The sequence below is a fragment of the Panthera uncia genome, chromosome C2 (assembly GCF_023721935.1).
Source record: "Panthera uncia isolate 11264 chromosome C2, Puncia_PCG_1.0, whole genome shotgun sequence".
NCBI lineage: Eukaryota > Metazoa > Chordata > Mammalia > Carnivora > Felidae > Panthera > Panthera uncia.
Window position 1 is genome coordinate 128356844 of NC_064810.1, and position 25820 is coordinate 128382663.

Genomic DNA, 25820 nt, shown 5'->3' on the forward strand with positions numbered 1-25820 from the left:
TTATTTTCCCACCCTCACCTCCATAAAAATATAGTCTGATCTTGGGGTATCTTGAGACAAGTCAAGAGTCCGCTCTTCCATTTAGTACTCAGTTATTTTTTTTCTGAGAGATTATGTACAAGTCACTTAAACTTTTTACAGCATAAATCAGGTAAAGAGAAAAAGTAAAACTCAATTTAGAAATGGTTCTGATACAAAAACCTCTACTTACAGAATGGATTTTGATTATTTTTAATAAAAAAAAATCAAGTACTTTGTAGCTGATGTAACACATGACGACAAACACTTTCAGTTCTTTTTCATGGTAAAAGTAGAAAGACAATGCAGTGAGAAGGGTATTTGAGGCTGAGGGAGCAGAATGAGCAAAAACAGGAAAGAGAGTGGAATACTTAGGGATTCACAGAATAATCTGCTATGACTAGGATGGGCAGTGTTTGAAAGGTAGAGTGGACCTAGTTATGAAAGGTCTCATATACCCCAAGCTAAAGAAGTTACTGACAGCCACCTAAGGTTATGGTTTAGTTTGCTTGTTTTTGTTGTTGTTGCTGTTTTGCTTTTTAAAGCAGGGGAAAGCTTGTGTGAAAAGACTGTTGTCTTAGGAATGTCACTCTAGTGTCTCTAAAGGAGCATAGCTTGAAGAAAGAGAGATGTTCAGTTTCTGTTTCTGAAACATTATGATTGAATGGCTGTGATACTTCCGATTAGTTATGGACAGTACATGTGTGGAATGAGATAGTAGCAGAATTCTTGCCAGAGGGCAAAGTTTGTGAAACCCTGGCTTATTAGTAATAGGTTCAAGAGTCAGCAGACTTTTTCTCAAAGGGCCAGATTTAAAATTTTTGAGGTTTACAAGCATTATGTTCTCTGTTGCAAATTATAGCTCCATAGCAGCCGTAGGCAATAAGTAAATAAATGTACATGGCTATGTTCCAGTAAAACTTTATTTACAAAAGTGGCCACTATAGGCTGTAGTTTGCCAACCCTGATTTAAACCATATTGAAATGAGGGTCAGCCACAGGACTCTTAAGACCATCGTTTCATGTAGCAGCAAGAGGTAAGAAACTTCTCAAAGAGTGCTAGAGAAGCAGAAAAATAGGGAGGAAATGATGACTGAGAGTAGTGAGGGGAAGGGTGGTAAGCAGGAAGGATAGAGGACAACTCTATTTTTAAAAAGGCCATAGAAATTTGAATACTGACTAGTTATTTGATATTAAGAATCACTAATTTTTTTAGATTGTGATAATGGTATTGTGGTTTTGTTCTTGAAAAGGATCTTTAAAAGAGATCCATATTAAAATGTTTATGGATGAAATGATATGATACCTGGAATTTGTTTCAAAATAATTCATTAACAGAGGAGGGGAATAGATAAAACAGAATAAGCCTTGAGTTGGTAATATTTGGCCCTGGGTGATGGGATACATAGGTTATTCATTGTACTTGTCTCTCTGCTTTTGACTAAGTTTTGAAATTTCCATAATAAAAATTGATTTTTATAAAAGTCTTTGGATTTGGGAATGAAGGGGGAACCATTTGCTTCCCAAGGAGGAGAAAAAGCAATACCAAGGAAAGAAAGATAGATGAAGCCCATGTCGAGGGAAAAACTTGGTGATGAGAATTTGGGAGGAAGTTCTCCAAGGACTCAGAATGAGTGGAGTTGAGAGCATTCCTCACCTGTGGGCATTTTGTTTTATCACCTATACAAATATATCTAGAATCATGCAGTCAACGGCAGTTTCCTGCAATGTGGGGAAATACATGATGGATTTGTAGTAAAATCTGTGTGTCTACTGATAGACATTTATGCTTTTGACATAATACACCAAGGGAATGAAATTCACATAACAGTTATCTCTAGAGATTTATAAAATGCAGTGGGGAAACATTAAATTATGCATTTTCTTCTGTGAGATACTATGATTGTCATACCTTTAAGCCCCTCCTCCCCCTTTTTTAACACCATCATCTTAAGGCGTGCCCGTTATACACAACATTTGGAAACTATAGGACAAAATATAGGAAAAGAATTAGCCTTCTTCCTAAGACACAGCTATAGTCAGTAACAAAATAACTGACTTTTCTAGGTTGGGTACAGGGGTTGAATAAAACACGATCCCCTGCCCTTCATGAATTTAAAGTATACTAAGGGGAAATGGACTGAGAAACAAGGGTAGTATTCTCCTAAATTTAATAGGATCTCTGAGCTTTCTGATGAATTTTTGGTTTATCAAGTATAAATGCTTTAGATAAATGTTTATGTTTTTCCTAATTTTCTGATAAATCTCACGAAATTCGGAACATCTCACATTGTGTTCTTTCTGACTTGAATTTTCCTTTATTTGATTTTTTTTCTGCTAACTAAAACCTACAGCAGAAAAGGGGTAGGGAGGTAAAGCATATGTGTTATGTGCTGTGTATATTTTTAGTAAAATAAAGGTTTTCTTTTATGTGACCTGTGAAAACCTTATATTTGAAATATGACTGGGTATGCTAAGTATATAGTTCGGTTCTCTTCTTGGCTTTTGTTTTGTTTTCGTTCTCCAGTTGGGTGACAACTGAGAGAAGCAGTAGAATAGATACCTGTACCGCCCATGGATCAACAGGTGCAGTCTCTTCTCCATCATCTGAATTGGGCCAATAATTTGTCATGTCATTTGCATTTATCCTGTTGTTTAAAGGTTATTTACTGAAGAGGTTCCCATTGTTCACAGCATAACAACATGATGCATTCTAGAACTAGATTGAAAAACAGTCTGTAATTAGTCAACAGATAATTAGCACTTTCAGGATGCCGCTTTTTTCTTATAAGCATGTACTCTTAAAACGACCTAAATTATCTTCTGTAATCTACCTGGCATTTGTTTTGTTGGTGCACACACTAGCACTCTTTAAGTAAGCGATGAATCAGTTTGAGAACTCAGAAGGTACTAGTAAACTTTCTACCAAGAATGGCCAGTGTTAGAATGTGGTATTTTTAAAACATGTTCAGTTTAGATTAGTGTTGCTAGTCCCCTCTCTTTTTCTCTTTAAAGTGTTATTTGCCAGATACTATCCGGAGGGTCAAATGACTTTGTTGGTATTTCTTCTTTATTTTTAAATTGCCAAGCATTTTATTTTTTAAATGTTCTAAAATGCAGCATTAACTAGAAATATTTAAGTTTCAGAAGCAAAATTTCAGTAAAACATTTGATTATCACAGTTTCTGTTCTTAGATGATAATCTCCTTGCAAAAGTTATAGTGGATTTCTCATTTAATATATGTTAAGTTACTATTTTAGCTCTTTGACTAGGAATAAACATTATCTTGAGTTTTTGAGGCAAGGCAGAATTATGTGCACATCATCAGTGATGCATTCAGTTGATTAATGTGAAGAAAATGGTGTAAGCTACATTTAAATTATTCCTATACAAGTAACTTTTGACCTGTAATTTGATAATATTCAGCTGTTAGGTTCTACGCGTACATAGTTCATATTGTTTTTATGTTGAATTACTGACTTAATTTAAGACAAACTTGTACTTGTATGGGCTTACTTCAATCCATTACTCTCTGATAATTGACAAATACTTAACAAAGTCCTTGTGGAAAGAATATGGTTTTTATGATCTTGTGCTTTTTGTCCATTTTGTAAGTGGCCTGAACTATGCACTAATAATATTTAGCTTTGTTAACATTAAGGAATACAGCATTAAAAATATGTTGACATATTATCTAGTGAAAGGCGAAAAAGTTATTATCTTAAGAGTATACAGATATATTTGGTACAGCCTTGCAATGCATTCTACCCCTTTCATTGTATCTTTGTACTGATATATTTGACAAAGACAACTTTAATAATGCTGAACCTTAGTATTACCCACTTTCTGCTTGCATCACAGAATGTTTCTCTACTGAGCAGAATTTGAAAACAGAATGGTTTTATTTAAAAATTGAAATACTAGATTTTTAAGAAATTGCTAGTCTCTGATTCTGTTTCTCTGTGAGCTTCCTATTCAAACCTTGAGAGCAAGATCCATCAGATAACTTATAAAAGTAAACTTTGTCCAGCATTAGGGCATTGTTATATTTAGTGTTCTATTACCTATTGCCACCTAACACATTACCCCAAAACATAACAGCTTAAAACAACAAACATGTATTACCTCACAGTTTCTGGGATCAGGAATCCCAGTACAACTTAGCTGAGTGCCTGTGGCTCAGGGTCTCTAACAGAGCTGCAACCAGGCAGTCAAGGCTGTAGTCATCTCGGTTCAACCTGAACACCGCCTTGCAAGCTCACTGACCTGGCCTTGGCAAGGCTTAGGACCATAGCTGTTGGCTGGAGACATCTTTACCACATGACACTCTATCGGAAATGGCAGTTGACTTCCTCCAGAGCCCAGCAGGAAGAGTATGCCAAGTAGGAAGCCACAGTCTCTTCGTAACCTAATGTCAGAAGTGACCTTTTATTGTTTTGCCACAGTTTATTCCTTAGACCTGAGTTCCTAGGCGCACCCAGACTCCAGGGGAGGTGATTACACAAGGGCATGAGTACCAGGTGGTGGGGATCTTAATGGTTGCTTGCTACATAGCTTATGAGTACTTTGGAATTTCTAGAAATTTACCCTTGTTTTACAGGATAATAAAACTCCCTGTTCAGATAGAACTTCCTCTGCTTAGCTTGTCTCATAATTTTGAATTAATCATTTTATATGGAATGAGGCTCCAGGAAGGGGTGCAGACAGGACATAGGTAAAGAACTGTTCATTTGCAGTTTTCTTGCATAGCTTTTCCCAGTTATTTAGATAAGCAGCGTTGTTAAAATTCCAAGGTACTATTAAGAAAATGCACACTTGGGAATATTTTATGCTCTGTTTATTATATAAATTCTAATGTCTACCTTGTTCAGTATTGGTAAAGGTTTTCAAGGCGTCATGAAAAGATGGGGATTTAAAGGCCAGCCTGCTACTCATGGTCAAACAAAAACCCACAGGAGACCTGGGGCTGTTTCAACTGGTGTAAGTATAACTTGAGTGACCTCTTTTTAATGCTAAATATTCAGCTTCTGCACATACAGTGCTCTAGTCTGTTCTTGGGATCAAGTCACATAATTTTAATCTGACTCCAGGTGGGTCATAGTACTTGTCACGTTTTTATGAGTCCTGGTCTCACTTTCCAGAGCCAGACGTGAATCATTTCATTATAACCCACATACTTACAGCCAGTCTTCTCAGTACTTTTCCTTCCTGCTTTCTCATTTCCATCTCTGTCTCCCATCCTGCCCTCTGAAGTCTGCGCCAAGAAATCAGATATTAGAATGCCCTTCCAATCTGCCCCACTGGTTCCTTCCCAGAGTCATCTTTGCCTTAACAGAGACTGTTGGGGAAGATTGTCAAGAATGGTATCATGCAAGGGAGAAGTAGTAGAGGAAAAATGGAGAAACAAACAATAAGAACATAGAAAATGGAGAAGGAATTTTGTGTTCTGAAATAATTTCCTGTAAATTATAGGATTGAATATGATAAGTGAATATATTGATAATGGGAGCAAATTTCTCACTATTAGAAAAAGATACTCAGGTATGAAAAGGAGGGAAATTAGAACAAACCCTATAGGGTTGAATTCAGATTGTAGATATCAGTATACATTTACTGTATATGTATATAAGAGAAATAGATATGTTCGTATGTGTGTATTTATTTGTTCCTTAGCTCTCTGTCTGCTGAATGTTCATAGCAGTATTATTCATAATAGCCAAAAAAGAGAAATAACCCAAATGTTCATCAGTTGATGAATAGGTAATTAAATGTAGTATATTCATACAATGTTACTTAGCAATAAAGTGGAATGAAGTACTGATACATGCCACAACATGGACGAACGTTGAAAACATGCTAAGGGAAAGAAACCAGTCACAGACTACATATTGTGTGATTCCATTTACGTGAAATGTCCATTGTAGGCAAATCTGTGGAGATGAGAGTAGATTAGTGGTTGCACAGGGCTGGGGGAAATTGGAGGGAGTGACCACTAATGGGTTTGGAATATCTGTTTGAGATTGAATGAAAATGTTCTAAGATCGTTTGTGGTAATACACGACTCTCTGTGTATACTCAAATCTTTGAATTGTATACTTCAGGGGAGCCTGGATGGCTCAGTTGGTTAAGCCTCCGACTCTTGATTTCGGCTCAGATCACGATCTTATGGTTCAGTTCATAGGATCAAGCTCCGTGTTGGGACGCCACAGAGCCTGCCTAGGATTCTCTCTCTCTGCCCCTCCGCCTCTCACATACACGTGCTCTCTCAAAATAAATGGGTAAATTAAAAAAAAATTTTTTTTAATTTAAATTGTATACTTTAAAAAGAGTAAAATGTGTGGTATGTGCATTGTACTTCAACAAAGCTCTTTTATTTTTTTAAATATTTATTTATTTACTTAGGGCTTGAGCAGGGGAGGAGCAGAGAGAGAGGGAGAGACAGAATCCCAAGCAGGGTCCATGCTCAGCTCAGAGCCCTACATGGCGCTCAGTCTCACACCGTGAGATCATGACTTGAGTTGATGTCAACAGTCAGATGCTTAACCCACTAAGCCACTAAGGCACCCCTAGCTCTTTTAAAAAAAATTAGGCTTGTTTTCTCTCTCTCTCTCTTTCTCTCTCTCTCTCTCTCTCTCTCTCTCTCTCTCTCTGTCACACACACACACACACACACAATTAAAATGGCATGTGGAAGAACATGACTCGTTAGTTAATTGTCATGAAATAAATGACATGTAGAAGAACCTATTTTTATAACTCAGCTTAGTTATTTGTCATGAAGTGCACTGTTCTGTGTTTGTAAATATTGCCATTCAGGATTAGCTGGTAAATACCTTTATAATCCAGAGAGGGTGTACTTTTAATGAGAATGTAAACTTAATGGGGGGGGGGGGGAGGGCAGAGTCCTTTTTTAGTAATGTAATGTTAAACAAGGTGTGCCTATCACTGAGTGTGTTTCTAGAATGAATAAGAGTGATAGTCTGTAACATGCAGAATTGTCTTTAATCTGTGTTGGTTACATAGTAACCGACTCTAATGCTATGGTGAGCAACTTCCATGGGAGTTTTGCGGGTTGTCAGATTAGTGATACAGAAGTGTTTATATTCCAAGAGTTCATGTGTCATGAGAAGCTTTCCCATTTGAGATGTAATTCAAATTTGCTTCTTTAGATGTAGTATTATCCGTTACCAAAGCCAGAATCAGAGAGACTGTGTGAAGCTGTTTGAATTATATGAATCAGAGACAACCAGGACTGGACAAACTCGATATTCTAATAACTAATTCTGTCCTTTAATCATTCTGGGGAAGGAGAGTAACATCAAAAGCAAGAGTGGGGGAGTGGAACCATTCCAGCAGCAGTGGTGTGGATTGAGTCCATTAAGTCAGTTAATACAGAAGATTAGTGAAAACAGACCAGGCAGTCAAGTCTTCCTTGAATGGTGGTGTGACGTGTATTTATGTCCTGTAATTTTTCTTTTCTCCTTCTCAACTGGTGTTAGCTCAGTTGCTACTCTCTTGTTACTGAGTTTTTCTCCTACATATGTTTCTTAGTCTGTATTTATTTTGTTGCTCTAACTTAATTTAGAAAGGAAATCCTCTGGGGTAAATATGTCTAAATCCATATTTAGTTCCTTACTGGGGCCTAGCAGAATGAGGAAAAAGTCCAACATTTTAATAACTCCTGTCTCAGTTTGCATTTCAGTTTGATCTGTTCTATTTGAAATTGAGAGTACTTAACAGTGCTAATTTTGGTTTTGTTGTGTAGGATGTTGCCAGAGTCTGGCCTGGAACTAAAATGCCTGGACAAATGGGAAACAAAGATAGGACAGAATATGGACTAAAAGTAAGTTTCTGAAGTGACTCTTTTTTAGGAATAGTTAAATTAATGCCTGAATGCAAAGGCACCAGAGGATGTTCTGCATGTGTGTCTGTGTAGAATCGTTCTGATACTTGAACTCTGTGTGTGTGTAGCCATAGTCATGGTAGTGTGTTCATCTAACACCCAAGCTGTGCAATGTGCCGTCATAAAAAGAAAAAGTCATCTATTTGACCTGGTAGGTTTCTACAAGAAGACAGCGCATGAACAAAAGTCAGATTCAGAGCATTGTGTAGAATACTGCCCTTTTATCAACTAATGAACAAAAGCTCCCTACATGTATATGTGGCTGTGCCATTACATAAGCACAGAGAAAAGTGGGATTACATGCCAGATTATTTTGGATTATATGTCAAAGGTGTGAATGAATAAAAGTGGATGTAGAGGAGGAGAGAGGGAGACCATCAACACAGGAGGGAAAGATAGTACTAAAAAAAGGATTGTGGTATATATCCATAATTATATATATTTAAAGGGGAGAAGTTAAATTCAATCCCTGCTAATCTGAGGAATTTGACAAATAACCAATGTTTCTATATGTATGTGTATACATTTCAAAGTATAGAAAGTACAAAGAAAATAGCTATTCTTGAAAACAATACCCCAAGATAAACACTATTAGCATTTTGGTTCATGTTCTTCCAGCCTCTATTCTAGATATATATTTTTTTACTTATTTATAAATTTTGACCAGCAGTTTTTTTTAAACTTTATGTAATTAAATCTGAAGGTTTGTTCCCTTTTTTTTTTTAATTTATTTTGAGAGCTTGCATGAGTGGGGGAGGGGCAGAGAGAGGGAGAGAGAATCCCAAGCAGCAGAGCCCAATGCAGGGCTCAGTCCCACAAACCAAACATGTGATCATGACCTGAGCTGAAATCAAAAGTCAGACATTTAACCCACTGAGTCCTGCAGGCACTCCAAAGATTTTTATTCCCTTCTATTATTTTTACATCTGTGAGAGATCACCTGTTTGTATCTGTTTGTGGATATTTTCTTTGTATGTCGGGGGTGGGGTGGTGGTATTTGCATGTGTGTATATGTGAGATATTTCAGTTTCCATAGTATTTTAACACTTAGCCTTTATTAGCTATGAACTGTGGGTCAGACTTCATTTTCACCTCACATGCTTTGTTCTTTCACTACCATTTCTTGACCATTCTCTCCCTTTGTGTAAATTTTTTTTTCACATGAAAGGCCATGCACATGAGAGCCATCTCAGCACACTTATTTTGAAAATGAGACCCAGAGAAGTTGTAACTTCCCTAGTTTCTAATTGCGGGAAGCTAGTATTAAATAAAATTGAAATAAAATTACTTTATTTTCAAATTTTTATTTAAATTCTAGTTAGTTAACATACAGTTCAGTATTGGTTTCAGGAGAATTCAGTGATACATCATTTACATCCAATACCCAGTGCTCATCACAAGTTCCCTCTTTAGTACCCATCAGCCTACTACTTCCCTCCATCAACCCTCAGTTTGTTCTCTATCTTTAAGAGTCTTTTGTGGTTTGTTTCCCTCCCTCGTTTTTCGTCCCCCCCCCCATATGTCCATCTGTTTTGTTTCTTAAATTCCATATATGAGTGAAATCATATGGTATTTGTCTTTCTCTGAGTTATTTCACTTAGTATAATATACTCTAGCTCCATCCACGTCGTTGCAAATGGCAACACTCAATCTTTTTGATGGCTGAGTAATATTCCATTGTGTCTGTATACACACCACATCTTCTTTATTCATCAGTTAATGGACATTTGAGCTCTTTACTTTGGCCATTGTTGATAATGTTGCTATAAACATAGGGGTGCACGTACCCCTTCAAATCTGTATGTTTGTATCCTTTGGGTAAATACCAAGCAGTGCAATTGTTAGGTCATAGGATAGTTCTCTTTTTAACTATCTGAGGAACCTCCGTACTGTTCTCCAGAGTGGCTGCATCAGTTTGCATACCCACCAACAGTGCAAGAGGTTTCCCCTTTCTCCACATCCTTGCCAACATCTGTTGTTTCTTGTGTTGTTAATTTTAGCCATTCTGATAGGTGTGAGGTGGTATCTCATTGTGGTTTTGATTTGTATTTCTCTGATAATGAATGATGTTGAGCATCTTTTCATGTGTTTATTAGCCATCTGGATGTCTTCTTTGGAAAATGTCTTTCATGTCTTCTGCCCATTTCTTCACTGGATTATTTGTTTCTTTGGTGTTGAATTTGATAAATTCTTTATAGAGATGGGATACTCACCCATATATTAGATAAATTCATATTTATATTTAAAATGAGAGTTGGGGCACCTGGGTGGCTCAGTCAGTTAAACATTCCACTCTTGATTTCAGCTCAGGTCATGATCTCACACATTCACGAGTTTGAGCACCACATCAGGCCCACACTGACTCTCTCTGCCCCTCTTGCACATGCTCTCTCTTCAAAATAAATAAACTTAAGATGGAATGAATAAAATGAAAATTTGCTACCACTTTTTTTTTTTATAATTTACTTATTTTTTAATTTCCATCCAAGTTAGCATGCAACAGTGATTTCAGGAGTAGATTCCTTAATGCCCCTTACCCATTTAGCCCATCCCTTCTCCCACAAACCCTCCAGTAACCCTCTGTTTGTTCTCCATATTTAATAGACTCTTCTGTTTTGTCCCCCTCCCTGTTTTTATATTACTTTTGTTTCCCTTCCTTTATGTTCATCTGTTTTGTCTGTTCATGTCCTCATATGAGTGAAGTCATATATTTGTCTTTCTCTAATTTCACTTAGCATAATACACTCTAGTTCCATCCACGTAGTTGCAAATGGCAAGATTTCATACTTTCTGATTGCTGAGTAATGCTCCATTGTATATATATATATATATACCACATCTTCTTTATCCATTCATCCATCAATGGACATTTGGGCACTTTCCATACTTTGGCTATTGTGGATAGCACTGCTGTAAACATTGGGTTGCATGTGCCCCTTCGAAACAGCACACCTGTATCCCTTGGATAAATACCTAGTAGTGCAGTTGCTGGGTCATAGGGTAGTTCTGTTTTTAGTTTTTTGAGAAACTGCCATACTGTTTTCCAGAGTGGCTGCACCAGCTTGCATTCCCACCAACAGTGCAAAAGAGATCCTCTTTCTCCGCATCCTCGCTAACATCTATTGTTGCCTGAGTTGTTAATGTTAACCATTATGACAGGTGTGAGGTGGTATCTCATTGTGGTTTTGATTTGTATTTCTCTGATGATGAGTGATGTTGAGCATTTTCTCATGTGTCAGTTGGCCATCTGGATGTCTTCTTTGGAGAAGTGTCTATTCATGTCTTTTGCCCATTTCTTTACTGGATTCTTTGTTTTTTGGGTATTGAGTTTGATAAGTTCTTTATAGATTTTGGACACTAATCCTTTATTTGATATGTCATTTGCAAATATCTTCTCCCATTCTCCCTTGCCTCTGGAGACGTTGAGGAAGACGTTGCTGTGACCAAGGTCAAAGAGGTTTTGCCTGCTTTCTCCTCAAGGATTGTGATGGCTTCCTGTGTTACATTTAGGTCTTTTATCCATTTTGAGTTCATTTTTGTGTATGGTTTAAGAAAGTGGTCCGGGTTCGTTTTTCTGCATGTCACTATCCAGTTTTCCCAGCACCACTTGCTGAAGAGACTGTCTTTATTCCATTGGATATTCTTTCCTGCTCTGTCAAAGATTAGTTGGCCATACGTTTGTGGGTCCATTTCTGGGTTCTCTATTCTGTTCCATTGATCTGAGTGTCTGTTCTTGTGCCAGTACTCTACTGTCTTGATGATTACAGCTTTGTAGTACAACTAGAAGTCTGATGCCTCCTGCTTTGGTTTTCTTTTTCAAGATAGCTTTGGCTATTCAAGGTCTTTTCTGGTTCCGTACAAATTTTAGGACTGTTTGTTCTAGCTCTGTGAAGAATGTTATTTTGTTCTAGCTCTGTGAAGTTGTTATTTTGATAGGGATTGCTGCTACCACTTTCATAACACATCTGTTATACTCTTATATTACAAGTCATCCATAGCATTTGAATTTTTCCTATTCTCATTCAACATTTTGAAGTGCTAGGGGGTGCCTGGGTGGCTCAGTCAGTTGGGCGTCCCTTCGGATCAGGTCTTGATCTCGCAGTCTGTGAGTTCAAGCTCCACGTCAGGCTCTGCACTGACAGCTCAGAGCCTGGAGCCTACTTCAGATGCTGTCTCCCTCTCTCTCTACTCCTCCCCCACTCACACTCTGTCTCTCTCAAAAATAAAAACATTAAAAAATTTAAAAAAAATTTTTTGAAGTGCTAATATGATTACTTTATAGGCTACTTATAGACTCAGCTTGTAGTCACATATTGCTTGTTTTAATACAAGTATATTCTCAAATTTTTAACTATTGAAATTGCATTTCTTACTTTAGGTATGGAGAATAAACACAAAGCACAATATAATCTATGTAAATGGCTCTGTACCTGGACATAAAAATTGCTTAGTAAAGGTATGTATATAAAATGTATGTAAACTCTTTATTTTCCATTGTTTGGATACGTGAATATGTGCCATAAATTCTCCTTTGGCCCATAAATGTGGCTTGAAAATAAGTGGCTGCTTTTCTATAATCTTTGCCAAATTAAATTTTTTGCCACTTTTCAGTAGTACCTGACTGAAAAAGTTGTACAAAATATCCTGTACCTATGTTCATAAAAACATGAACCTGTGAGAATGGTAGGACCAATAAATAGAGGCTCTTTAGAAATGCAAAAAGGTGGGGCGCCTGGGTGGCTCAGTAGGTTGAGTGTGTGACTTCAGCTCAGGTCATGATCTCACAGTTGTTGAGTTCAGTCCCAGCTTCAGGCTCAGAGCTGAAGCTAACAGCTGTTAGCTCTGAGCCTGAAGCCTACTTCAGATTTTCTGTCTCCCTCTCTCTCTCTCTCTCAAAAATAAATATTTAAAAAAAAAAAAAAAAATAGAAAGGCTCAGAGGGGAATATGGTGGCAGGGGAGGACGCTGGGTTCACCTCATCCTGCTGATCACTTAGATTCCACCCACATCTGCCTAAATAACCCAGAAAACCACCAGCAGACTAGCAGAATGGACTCTCCGGAACCAAGCATAGACAAAAGGACCATGGGAGAGGGTAGGAAGGGCGGAGAGGTGGTGGGTGCTACACAGACTGGTGGGAGGGAGCCAGGGTGGTGGAGGGGCAGCCTGCCCAGCAAGACAGAGCCCCCGAAGTCTGGCTTCAAAAGCGGAGGGGCCACACTCCGTGAGTTCTGACAGCCAGTGGGCTGTCATCTGGAATGTTAAAACTCAACAGCTCTGCTCTCAGACAGCAGGGAGGGCAAGAGGACATCGGGAGGGAGAGTTGCTGAGCCCAAGAATACAGAGCTCAGCTTGGTGGGAGAACAAAGGCGCTGGTAAGCACCATCACCCTCTCCCATCCCTCAGCTGAAATTCGAAAGGGAACCAGTTCCTGTCACTGAACTTGCTTGCACCGTGCAAACGCCCAATGCTGTGGGTGCCCGCCTCTGGCGGGTTGGCCTCCCTCCAGGGGTTCCTCCCGGTGCTGCAGGGCCCCCCCGCAGGGGACCACTGACGGCAAATGGAGCTAAGCCTGCCCCTCGCGGCCCTGTGCACCTTGCAGATCCACCCCGGCTAATACACCAGATCCCATCAAAGCAGCACCACAAGCCTGGCAGTGTGCAAGTAGCCCAGACAGGGGCCACGCCACTCTACAGTGAGTCCTGCCCCTGGGAGAGGAGAAGATAAGTTACACACCAGTCTGACTGTGGCCCCGACCACCAACACCAGTTACTCCAGACAGCACAAGGGAAGTGCCCTGCAGTTTGGAGCCACTGCAGGGACTACCCAAAATGATGAAACAGAAGAATTCTGAAAAGAAACTCCAGAAAGTAGCAACAGCTAACAAATTGATCAAAAACGATTTAAGCAATATAATGGAACAAGAATTTAGAGTAATAGTCATAAAATTAATCGCTGGGCTTGAAAAAAGCATAGAGGACAGCAGAGAATCTATGCTACAGAGATCAAGGGACTAAGAGACAGTCATGAGGAGCTAAAAAATGCTATAAATGAGGTGCACAATAAAATGGAGGTGGCCATAGCACGGATTGAAGAGGCCGAGGAGAGAATAGGTGATTTAGAAGATAAAATTATGGAAAAAGAAGAAGCTGAGAAAAAGATTTAAAAAATCCAGGACTATGAGGGGAGAATTAGAGACCTAAAGTGATGCAATCAAATGGAACAATATCTGTATCATAGGAATTCCAGAAGAAGAAAGAGAGAAAGGGGCTGAAGGTGTACTTGAACAAATCATAGCTGAGAACTTCTCTGATCTGGGAAAGGAAAAAGGCATTGAAATCCAAGAGTCACAGAGAATTCCCTTCAGACATGAATTGATCATCTGCATGACATTATCATAGTGAAACTGGCAAAATACAAGGATAAAGAGAAAGTTCTGAAAGCAGCTAGGGATACCCAGGCTCTTACTAACAAAGATAGACACATAAGAGTAGTGGCAGACCTGTCTACTGAAACTTGGCAGGCCAGAAAGGAATGGCAGGAAATCTTCAATGTGATGAGCAGAAAAAAACATGCAGCTGAGAATCCTTTATCCAGAAAGTCTGTCATTCAGAATAAAAGGAGAGATAAAGGTTTTCCCAAACAAAAACTGAAGGCATTCATCACCACTAAACCAGCCCTACAAGAGATCCTAAGGGGGATTGTGTGAGTGAAATGTTGCAAGGACCACAAAGTACCAGAGACATCACTACAAGCATGAAACCTACAGACATGACAATGACTCTAAACCCGTATCTTTCAATAACACTGAATGTAAATGGACTAAATGCTCCAACCAAAAGACATAGGGTATCAGAATGGATAAAAACACAAGACCCATCTATTTGCTCTCTACAAGAGACTCATTTTAGACCTGAGGACACCTTCAGATTGAAAGTAAGGGGATAGAGAACTATCTATTAAGCTACTGGAAGTCAAAAGAAAGCTGGAGTAGCCATACTTATATCAGACAAACCAGACTTTAAAGGCTGTAGTGAGATGAAGAAGGGCATTATATAATAATTACAGGGTCTATCCATCAGGAACAGCTAACTATTATAAATGTCTATGCGCCGGATACAGGAGCCCTCAAATATATAAAACAATCACAAACATAAGCAACCTTATTGATAAGAATGTGGTAATTGCAGGGGACTTTAATACCCCACTTACAACAATGGATAGATCAACTAGACACAGGATCAATAAAGAAACAAGGGCCCTGAATGATACATTGGATTGGATGGATTGACAGATATAGTTAAAACTCTGTATCCCAGAGCAACAGAATATACTTTCTTCTCAAGTGCACATGGAACATTCTCTATGATAGATCACATACTGGGTCACAAGACAGCCCTTAATAAGTATAAAAGAATTGAGATCATACCATGCATACTTTCAGACCACAATGCTATGAAACTTGAAATCAACCACAGGAAAAAGTCTGGAAAACCTCCAAAAGCATGGAGGTTAAAGAACACCCTACTAAAGAATGAATGGGTCAACAGGCAATTAGAGAAGAAATTTAAAAATATATGGAAACAAATGAAGATGAAAATACAACAATCCAAACGCTCTGGGATGCAGCAAAGGCAGTCCTGAGAGGAAAATACATTGCAATCCAGGCCTATCTCAAGAAACAAGAAAAATCCCAAATACAAAATCTAACAGCACACCTAAAGGAAACAGAAGCAGAACAGGAAGGACACCCCAAACCCAGCAGAAGAAGAGAAATAATAAAGATCAGAGCAGAAATAAACAATATAGAACCTAAAATAAACTGTAGAGCAGATCAATGAAACCAAGACTTGGTTTTTTGAAAAAATAAACAAAATTGATAAACCTCTAGCCAGGCTTCTCAAAAAGGGAGATGACCCAAATAGATAAAATCATGAATGAAATTGGAATTATTACAACCAATCCCTCAGAAATACAAGCAGTTATCAGGGAATTACTATGAAAAATTGTATGCCAAAAAACTGGACAACCGGGAAAAAATGGACAAATTCCTAAGCAGCCACACACTTCCAAAACTCAAACAGGAAGAAATAGAAAACTTGACAAGACCCATAACCAGCGAAAAAATGGAATCAGTTATCAAAAATCTCCCAAAATATAAGAGTCCAGGACCAGATGGCTTCCCTGGGGAATTCTACCAGACATTTAAAGCAGAGATAATACCTATCCTTCTCAAGCTGTTCCAAAAAATAGAAAGGGAAGGAAAACTTCCAGGCTCATTCTGTGAAATCAGCATTATTTTGATTCCTAAACCAGACAGATACCCAGCAAAAAAAGAGAACTACAGGCCAATATCCCTGATGAATATGGATGCAGAAATTCTCAACAAGATACTAGCAAATCGAATTCAACAACATATAAAAAGAATTATTCACCATGATCAAGTGGGATTCATTCCTGGGATGCAGGGCTGGTTCAACATTTGCAAATCAATCAATGTGATACATCACATTAATAAAAGAAAAGAACCATATGACCCTGTCAATCGATGCAGAAAAAGCATTTGACAAAATTCAGCATCCTTTCTTAATAAAAACCCTCGAGAAAGTCGGGATAGAAGGAACATACTTAAACATCATAAAAGCCATTTATGGAAAGCCCACAGCTAATATCATCCTCAATGGGGAAAAGCTGAGAGCTTTCCCCCTGAGATCAGGAACACAACAGGGATGTCCACTCTCACCACTGTTGTTTAACATAGTGTTGGAAGTGCTAACATCAGCAATCAGACAACAAAAGGAAATCAAAGGCATCAAAATTGGCAAAGATGAAGTCAAGCTCTCACTTTTTGCAGATGACATGATATTATACATGGAAAACCCAATAGATTCCACCAGAAGTCTGCTAGAACTGATACATGAATTCAGCAAAGTCGCAGGATACAAAATCAATGTACAGAAATCAGTTGCATTCTTATACACTAATAATGAAGCAACAGAAAGACACATAAACTGATCCCATTCACAACTGCACCAAGAACCATAAAATACCTAGGAATAAACCTAACCAAAGATATAAAATATGTATGCTGAAAAGTGTAGAAAGCTTATGAAGGAAATTGAAGAAGACACAAAGAAATGGAAAAACATTCCGTGTTCATGGATTGGAAGATTATTGTTAAAATGTCAATACTACCCAAAGCTATCTACACATTCAATGCAATCCCAATCAAAATTGCACCAGCATTCTTCTCAAAGCTAGAACAAGCAATCCTAAAATTTGCATGGAACCCCAAAAGACCCCGAATAGCCAAAGTAATTTTGAAGAAGACCAAAGCGGGAGGCATCACAATCCCAGACTTTAGCCTCTACTACAAAGCTGTAATCATCAAGACAGCATGGTGTTGGCACAAAACAGACACATAGACCAATGGAATAGAATAGAGACTCCAGAATTGGACCCACAAAAGTATGGCCAAGTAATGTTTGACAAAACAGGAAAGAATATCCAATGGAAAAAAGAGAGTCTCTTTAACAAATGGTGCTGGGAGAACTGGACGGCAATATGCAGAAGAATGAAACTAGACCACTTTCTTACACCAGTCACAAAAATAAACTCAAAATGGATAAAGGACCTGAATGTGAGACAGGAAACCATCAAAACCCTAGAGGACTAAGCAGGAAAAAAACCTCTTTGACCTCAGCCGCAGAAACTTCTTACTCAACACATCTCCAAAGGCAAGGGAATTAAAAGCAAGAATGAACTATTGGGACTTCGTGAAGATTAAAAGCTTCTGCACTGCAAAGGAAACAATCAAGAAAACTAAAAGGCGACCGACAGAATGGGAAAAGATATTTGCAAATGACCTATCGGACAAAGGGCTAGTATCCAAAATCTATAAAGAAGTCACCACACTTCACACCCGAAAAACAAATAATCCAGTGAAGAAATGGGCAGAAAACATGAATAGACACTTTTCTAAAGAAGACATCCGGATGGCCAACAGGCATGTGAAAAGATGCTCAATGTTACTCCTCATCAGGGGAATGCAAATCAAACCACACTGAGATGCCACCTCATACTAGTCAGAGTGGCTAAAATGAACAAATCAGGAGACTGTAGATGCTGGCGAGAATGTGGAGAAACGGGAACCCTCTTGCACTGTTGGTGGGAATGCAAACTGGTGCAGCCACTCTGGAAAACGGTGTGGAGGTTCCTCAAAAAACTAAAAATAGATCTACCCTATGACCCAGCAATAGCACTGCTAGGAAGTTACCCAAGGGATACAGGAGTGCTAATGCACAGGGGCACTTGTACCCCAATGTTTATAGCAGCACTTTCAACAATAGCCAAATTATGGAAAGAGCCTAAATGTCCATCAACTGATGAATAAAGAAATTGTGGTTTATATATACAGTGGAATACTACGTGGCAATGAGAACGAATGAAATGTGGCCCTTTGTAGCAATGTGGATGGAACTGGAGAGTGTTATGCTAAGTGAAATAAGTCATACAAAGAAAGACAGATACCATATGTTTTCACTCTTATGTGGATCCTGAGAAACTTAACAGAAGACCATGAGGGAGGGGAAGGGGGAAAAAAAAAGGGAGGGAGCCAAACCATAAGATACTCTACAAAACTGAGAACAAACTGAGGGTTGATGGGGCGTGGGAGGGAGAGGAGGGTGGGTGATGGGCATTGAGGGCACCTGTTGGGATGAGCCCTGGGTGTTGTATGGAAACCAATTTGACAATCAATTTCATATTAAAAGAACTAGAAAAAGGATATTAGGATAACTGTTGCTAAAATATCAATATCCTTCCAAAAAAGAACTTCTAATTTTTTTTAAAAATACTTTGACATAAGAACTGAAAATACACAAAATGGCAATTCAGTGAGAGAGTCAACAAGACCATTTGGTAAAGGGGCACTTGACTGGCTCAATTCGAAGAGTATGTGACTCTTGGTCTTGGGATTGTGAGTTCAGGCCCCACGTTGGGTGTAGAGATTACTAAAAAAAAAAAAAAAAAAAAAAAAACTTTTATTTACTTTTTTTTTTTTTTTAAAGAAAGGTGGTAGGGGCACCTGGGTGGCTCAGTTGGTTAAGTGTCCAACTTTGGCTTGGGTCATGATCTCATGGTTCGTGGGTTCAAGCCCCACAACTGTGCTGACAGTTCAGAGCCTGGAGCCTGCTTCGGATTCTGTGTCTCCCTCTCTCTGCCCCTCCTCTGCTCACAGTCTGTCTCTCTCAAAAATAAACATTAAACAAAAAAAAAAAAAAAGGTGGTAAAAGGTAAACATTTTAAGGAGGGATTCATTGTTACTAGCATTGTTATGATTATACTTTTAGTATTTTAAAAATATGCACATTCATATTTATGCTCAAAAACAAAGTAAAAGAAAAATAATAGCATAAATTGGGGGGAAAATTCTTGTACTCTCACAGACTTATTTCTATCGAATAAAATAGAAAGTAAATATTCCGCCTGGGATTTAGGCCAACATAAAACAACATATAAGAAATCACTTTGGGATTTTGAATCATCCATTCTGAAAATAAATTTGTAGTAGAAATAATACCGGCTTATTCCCAGAAATTTTCCAACAATAACAACGAAAATAGATTGAAACTTCAACCTCTGATTTTTCACATTGGGTCTTTCTCTGTGTATTCTTTTCATTTCTTAAAGTAGGTTCCATTACTAGCATAAAGTATAACACTTGTTTTAATCCTACAGTAATTAAAATTCCCTTTCTGTAGTTCACTTTTTGACTGAATTGTTCTCATTTTTCTTAAAGAAAAAATACATCTTATGAATTGTTGCAAGTATTTTTTTTTACTTTGCATGTTTTCAGGTTTAAGTAGATTTCCAGTCTCCAGATGACCTGGTTGTTTACACAGTGATAGGTTGTTGAGACTGACAAGTTGGCATTGTACTTCCTATAACATTTTGGCTTCATAAATAAATGTACCCCCTCCATATTACAGGTTTATTACATGTTACAAATATCACAACCTAATAAAAGAGAGAAGAGGGAAATTAAATTATTTTCCATAATAAAATTATACTGTACAACAGATGAATTTTTATATGTTGTCAGATCTTCCTTTTCTCCCCATTTTGCTGCACACATGGTTCTAAGGCTTGCTTTCCAGCTGAAAGTGGAACACCTCAGCATTTTCTTTGACACCAGTATAGATGAATAGGTCAGCTGTCTTGAAAAACCATAATACGTGCAGTGATATTCTGACTGGTTGTTATAAACAGTTTATAGTCAACATTTATTACTCTTCCACCTACTTCAACAAAAAATTGCCTCCAAAAACTCAACTCTGTTAATGGATGATGGCTTGCCATTACTGAAGACATTCAGAAGGTAGACCACAGGCAATTCCCGAAGGGTAGTCCAAGTATATTTCAAGAAACAAGCATCAAAGAATGTACAGTCCACTTAGAAATGTTAACATACCAATGAATGTATTTTCAAGAAACATATTTTGATTAAAAAAAGAACGCATCTTGAGAAAACAATCTTCGAACTACAGTGTCTAAACAAGTCTTTTGTAACCTTACAGAAATGTCCGTCCCAAACATTAAGATGTGGGCTTGGGGGGTGTTTTGTGGGCTTGTGTTTTAAGAGAAGTGGCGGTACACAAGTGTGGTCCACTTTTTGAAAACTTTTTCTGTCATCCCACTTTTTCTATACTTCCCAGTGATTCCATAGCAAGTGAAAAGAGCCCCTTTGCCCATGGAGATTGAGGCGCCTCCTAGTGGACAGGCAGCCTCTTCAGCATTCTCTCATCCCACAGGAACTTTTGCACCCCACCCCCAGAGTACAGGGCTGCCAGTAACTTTTTTTTTTTTAATTTTTTTTAACGTTTTATTTATTTTTGAGACAGAGAGAGACAGAGCATGAATGGGGGAGGGGCAGAGAGAGAGGGAGACACAGAATCCGAAGCAGGCTCCAGGCTCTGAGCCATCAGCCCAGAGCCTGACTCAGGGCTTGAACTCACGGACTGCAAGATCATGACCTGAGCTGAAGTCGGACGCCCAACCGACTGAGCCACTGAGGCGCCCCTGCCAGTAACTTTTTAATGCTAAAGTTAGTAAAGATGGTCTTAGGGATGACCAACCTGTTTAATTAATTTAAGCATTTTTTGTTGTTGTCTAGATTCACTAAACGTATTTAAAAAAAGCCTAAAGAATATGGTTACAGCATTATGTGATGTATATTATTAACTATTATTTGTGTGTGCTCATTCCTGTAGCCTAATTTATCATTTAAGTGTTTTCTAGATTTCCTGTTTGTGTGTGTGTCCTACCCCTCATCTTTCCTCAGAGGATTTGAACTGCCTTGCCAATATACAGAAATATAAAAAGAATGAGCCAGAGAGTTGAGAGAGTTTTGGTGAAGGTGGGGAAATAATGAAGCCAGAGGTTAGATTAAGTGCACAAAAATACATACTGTTGAGTCTTACACATTTGTTAAAGATGGGATGCAAACTCTGCCCCTCAGCTTTAGAGCCACCAAGACAAAAGAGATTTAAATAAAATGTCACTCATGTTTCCAATCAATGAATTATAGTACTGTAACATTTATAGTTAGAATATATAAGTAGTGTTCTCTGAAATGTTCAAGTATGATAGATCTATCAAAATGTAAAAGCAACTGAGAATTTGCTGTTTAGATCATTTATGACTAAATTTGCACAATTATCAAATTAGCACAGAAAGTTTTGCTGTTGTTGGTTTGGTTGTTTATTTGCTTGGGTTTTATTCTCCATTCTAAATTCTGAAACAGTTTAAATCAGTAAGAATATGACTCCCACACACCCCCCCCCCCCGCCCCGACCCAAGTTCAAGTTCAACCCAAGATTAGTGACTTGGAAAGAAAAAATTAAATGAGTTTATTTTCTTCTGAGCAACTAACTGAAAATTCCTTGGAACAATTTTAATGAGAGAGATTAAAATAGATGTGTTTCTGTACATAGCTGTTCCTAGCAGCTGTGTACTTATTTCAACCAAATTATTCGTTTCTTATTGCCAAAATGATTATGCCGTGTTTTACTCTGTGTGTATAATTACATGTAATTTTTTTTTAATTTCTCACTGAATGAAAGCTGTAGAATGACTCAGAAGCTTTAAAGAACCAGTAATGTTTTCCAAAAATAAAACCCAACATTTTAGATCATACCAACATCTGAACTGTTTCTTGGTTTATGAATTTACAGATATAATTAGAATATTTTTAGATTAGAAAGAGCTAATAAAACTAGTATAAAGACTTATGGAATGATTGTTTTTTGCTAAATATTATTTTGTCCTTCTCTTCTCAGTGATAATGGTACTTGTTAAATGTAAGCTTATTTCCTTAATAAAACTTGGTATTTTTGGTTATGTGCCCTTTGATGTAAGACTAACAAAAATACTAGGTAAATTCTTTTTTAAAACCTCAACTCAAAAGAATCTATGGTAGAAAATAAAATAATAAAAATATATAATAATAAAATAAGATCAATAATTAAGAAGTAGATGGTAATAACTTTTAGGCACATAGTTTGGATATAGTTGATACCTAATTAGTAATTTTAAAATATAATTTATCCTCCTGGGCAGTTCTAGAGATTTGTAAGTTATGAGTAAGATATGTAATTATCAGAGTAATTTAGAAGGCAGATGACTGACTTGAGGAAGGTTGTATTTCTGTCATTGGATTAAGTTTATTGGAATAAAAAGAATACATTGAGTTCCTTTCACTTTATGTAACAGTTGTGTTATTCACATTAGAAAATGTAGGAATAGATATTGTTTATTAATAATTAAAACATACTATCTTTAAGTAACTTAACTGGTACTACTTATTAATAAGGTCTTTGTCGTCCCCCTCCTTCCAGATCAGAGATTCTACACTGCCTGCATATAAGGACTTCTGTAAAAATCTACCATTCCCTACATATTTTCCTGATGGAGATGAAGAAGAACTACCAGAAGATTTGTATGATGAAAATGTGTGTCAGCCTAGTGCACCTTCTATTATATTCTCCTAACCCCCGTGGACATGGCAGAACCTCCTGTATTTTATGAGCTTTGATGAGCCAGAGCAATATATAACCAGGAAATATATTTTCCTTTCTTAATCACAGTACCACACTTGTCATCTTTGTCAAGGGCATAAATACATCATTCCATCCCCCAAACTAAATTTTGTTTTAAAAAAATTACCACATTAGATAAATCAGTTAAATAGACTGGATATGCCAGATGTCGATGGACCAGCCGTTTGCATACGAGCAAAGTCTTTTGTGATTTGTGAGCTTCATCCTTTTTTACTACCTATTCTAAAGTTATCTTAAGATGCTTATGAATTCAGCCTCTTTTGTTAAAGATATTTCTGTCTTTCTGAAGGGGTGGATGTGGAACAGTGGCAAACTTACACTTTCAGGGTGAACTTGAAACTTACACTTTCTAAACAGAGAAAGGAAGTAAGATTTTTATTTAAATTATATTTTAATTATTCTTCCTTGCTTTCCCAGAAGGATTTGAAGTGGCCTGGGGTTGTACATTCAACAAACTTATGAATCACCTATTTTTAAAAATATTAATGTCCCCTGGGTTTTTTCATTGTATGAAATTAAAACGTGTTTGCTAATGGCTACATTATGTCAAATAATCAAGCTTAACAATGCAAGTATAAGCAGTCCTTATTGAACTACTGGATTTCCTCTGAACCCAGATTCCTGAGGACCCACAGGATCTAACTTTTAACTCAGGATATTTTCTGAGACTTGATTCATACAGCAACCCAAGAGACATTAATCATACTGTTAGATCACCATATAATTTCCTAATAACTAATGGATTTGTATTTGAAAGGTCCAACAGTATTTTTTTTTTTTGCTGATATTTCTCTCATTTTTTATTTCAAATCCAAATATAGTCACATCTTTTTTAAATTTTTCATTATTCTTCACCTAATTCCAGTAAGATTTGTTGCAATTGACAGAAAATCCATACAATAAAATAGTTGGGGCACCTGGGTGGCTGAGTTGGTTAAGCATCCAACTCTTGGTTTCAGCTCAGGTCATGATCTGGTTCAAGGTTCAAGCCCTGCATCAAGTCACTTGGGCTTTCTCTCTCTCTCTCTCTCTCTCTCTCTCCCTCTCCCTCTCCCTCTCCCTCTCCCTCTCCCTCTCCCTCTCCCTCTCCCTCCCCCCACCTCCGGCTCATGTGTGTGCATGCGTGCTGTCTCAAAATGAATAAAAATAAATAGAAAATAAAAGAGTAAGTGAGGGAAAAACACCTAGGATAACATAAATCAGTATTCAGTCGGGAGTTGGGAAAGAATGGTAACCATATGATACAGATGAGCAGACTATGACATGCAAAATCATTGGACTCAGTTTGACTCTGAGCTGCCTGGATACCAAAGTAAAACAGCATTGATCTTTTTACATATTACTCTTTAATCATGAGTTCCTCAAGAGGAATTGTTTTAAACTGGAATAAGTCTTGGTCACCATACCATTTTTTATTCAAAAAATTACTTATCAAACTGGAAATTCCTGGACTTAAAAGATTATCTCAAACATATTCAAGGGTAAAATATTAGACACATTCTTGTCAGATCAAACAAGGATAGATAATCTTTACTACTGCTGTTCAACAGTGTTCTTGGAAGTCTTTGTCAGTACAGTTACTAAGACAAGAAAAAGTAATGATATAAATATTAGGAAGTGAGAAGATTGGAAGAAATATCTACCTGTAAGACAATCAACTGACAAGTCATTAGAAACAACGAAGGAGGGCGCCTGGGTGGCTTAGTCGGTTAAGTGTCCAACTTCAGTTCGGGTCATGATTTCACAGTCCGTGAGTTCGAGCCCCACGTCGGGCTCTGTGCTGATAGCTCAGAGCCTGAAGCCTGCTTCAGATTGTGTCTCCCTCACTCTCTGCCCCTCCCCTGCTCAGTCTCAAAAATAAATAAAAACATTTAAAAAAAAAAAAAAAAACGAAGGCAGTTCAGCAAGATGACTGTAAAGATTAATATATAAACATAGCAATATTGAGAAATTTTATGGGGTGGGGGGAAATGGCTACTATTCCAATAGAAATTTTTTTTAAAGCTTACCTAGGAAAAAGCCTTACAAATGTGCTGGAGTCTTATTGGAGAAGTTAAAACTTTATTGAAGGACATAAAAGACAAATAATGGAGGGGATTATCATGGTTATGAATGGGGAGACTTAATATTGTAAAGAATTCAATCCTATTTTTAAAATCTCAACAGGTTTTACCATAGAACTGTTCAAACAGACTCTAAAATGGATGTGAATGTGTACATTCAAAAATAGTGAGCACATGAAATCATAACTATTAGGTATGTCCCCATACTATGCTTACTTACGCTTTACTTTGAAATTCGGCATACTGTATGTCTTAACTACTTTAGTTGCATTTGATCAAAAGATTTTAATGAACTTAGAGATGCGTGAAATTTGCTGATAAACCAATGGGAAGCAGCTGTTACCTTGCAAGACAAATGAACAATTATTGCTGGGAAAACATAAAAACCTTGTTTCCATATAAAGCATCTGCAGAGGTGGAGAGAAAGGAATCCTAGTGTCTGAAGATAACCAGGTGGACAGGAGAGCAAGGAGCCATTCAGCAGTCATTTGCCCAGGACATACAGTGTTTTGAAGAAGGCAGGGAGCCCTTTGCACTAGAAAGCCGGCCCTAGACCCACCACCATTTGTCTGTAGAGTCTTTAGTCTTTGGATCTGCATTTGAGTTTAAAGGAGAAAATTTCTGATCACCTTTTAGGGTCATGAGTGTGAACCCTACCTTCTAGAGTCCGGGAGCAAAGCATCCACTTACATCCCCCACCTTCGTACACCTCCTAC

General features: G+C 37.8%; 1 protein-coding gene across 1 annotated transcript in view; it reads left to right on the forward strand.

The window, feature by feature from the left end:
• MRPL3 (mitochondrial ribosomal protein L3) overlaps positions 1 to 23070 on the forward strand; it is a 51255-nt gene extending 28185 nt beyond the window's left edge. Inside the window, exons 7-10 of the mRNA XM_049629832.1 lie at positions 4891 to 4999; positions 7785 to 7862; positions 12301 to 12378; positions 22820 to 23070. Coding sequence (XP_049485789.1) covers positions 4891 to 4999; positions 7785 to 7862; positions 12301 to 12378; positions 22820 to 22972 — 418 coding nt within the window. The 3' untranslated portion in view covers positions 22973 to 23070. The remainder of the gene's footprint in view (positions 1 to 4890; positions 5000 to 7784; positions 7863 to 12300; positions 12379 to 22819) is intronic.
• Positions 23071 to 25820: the final 2750 nt, after the last annotated feature.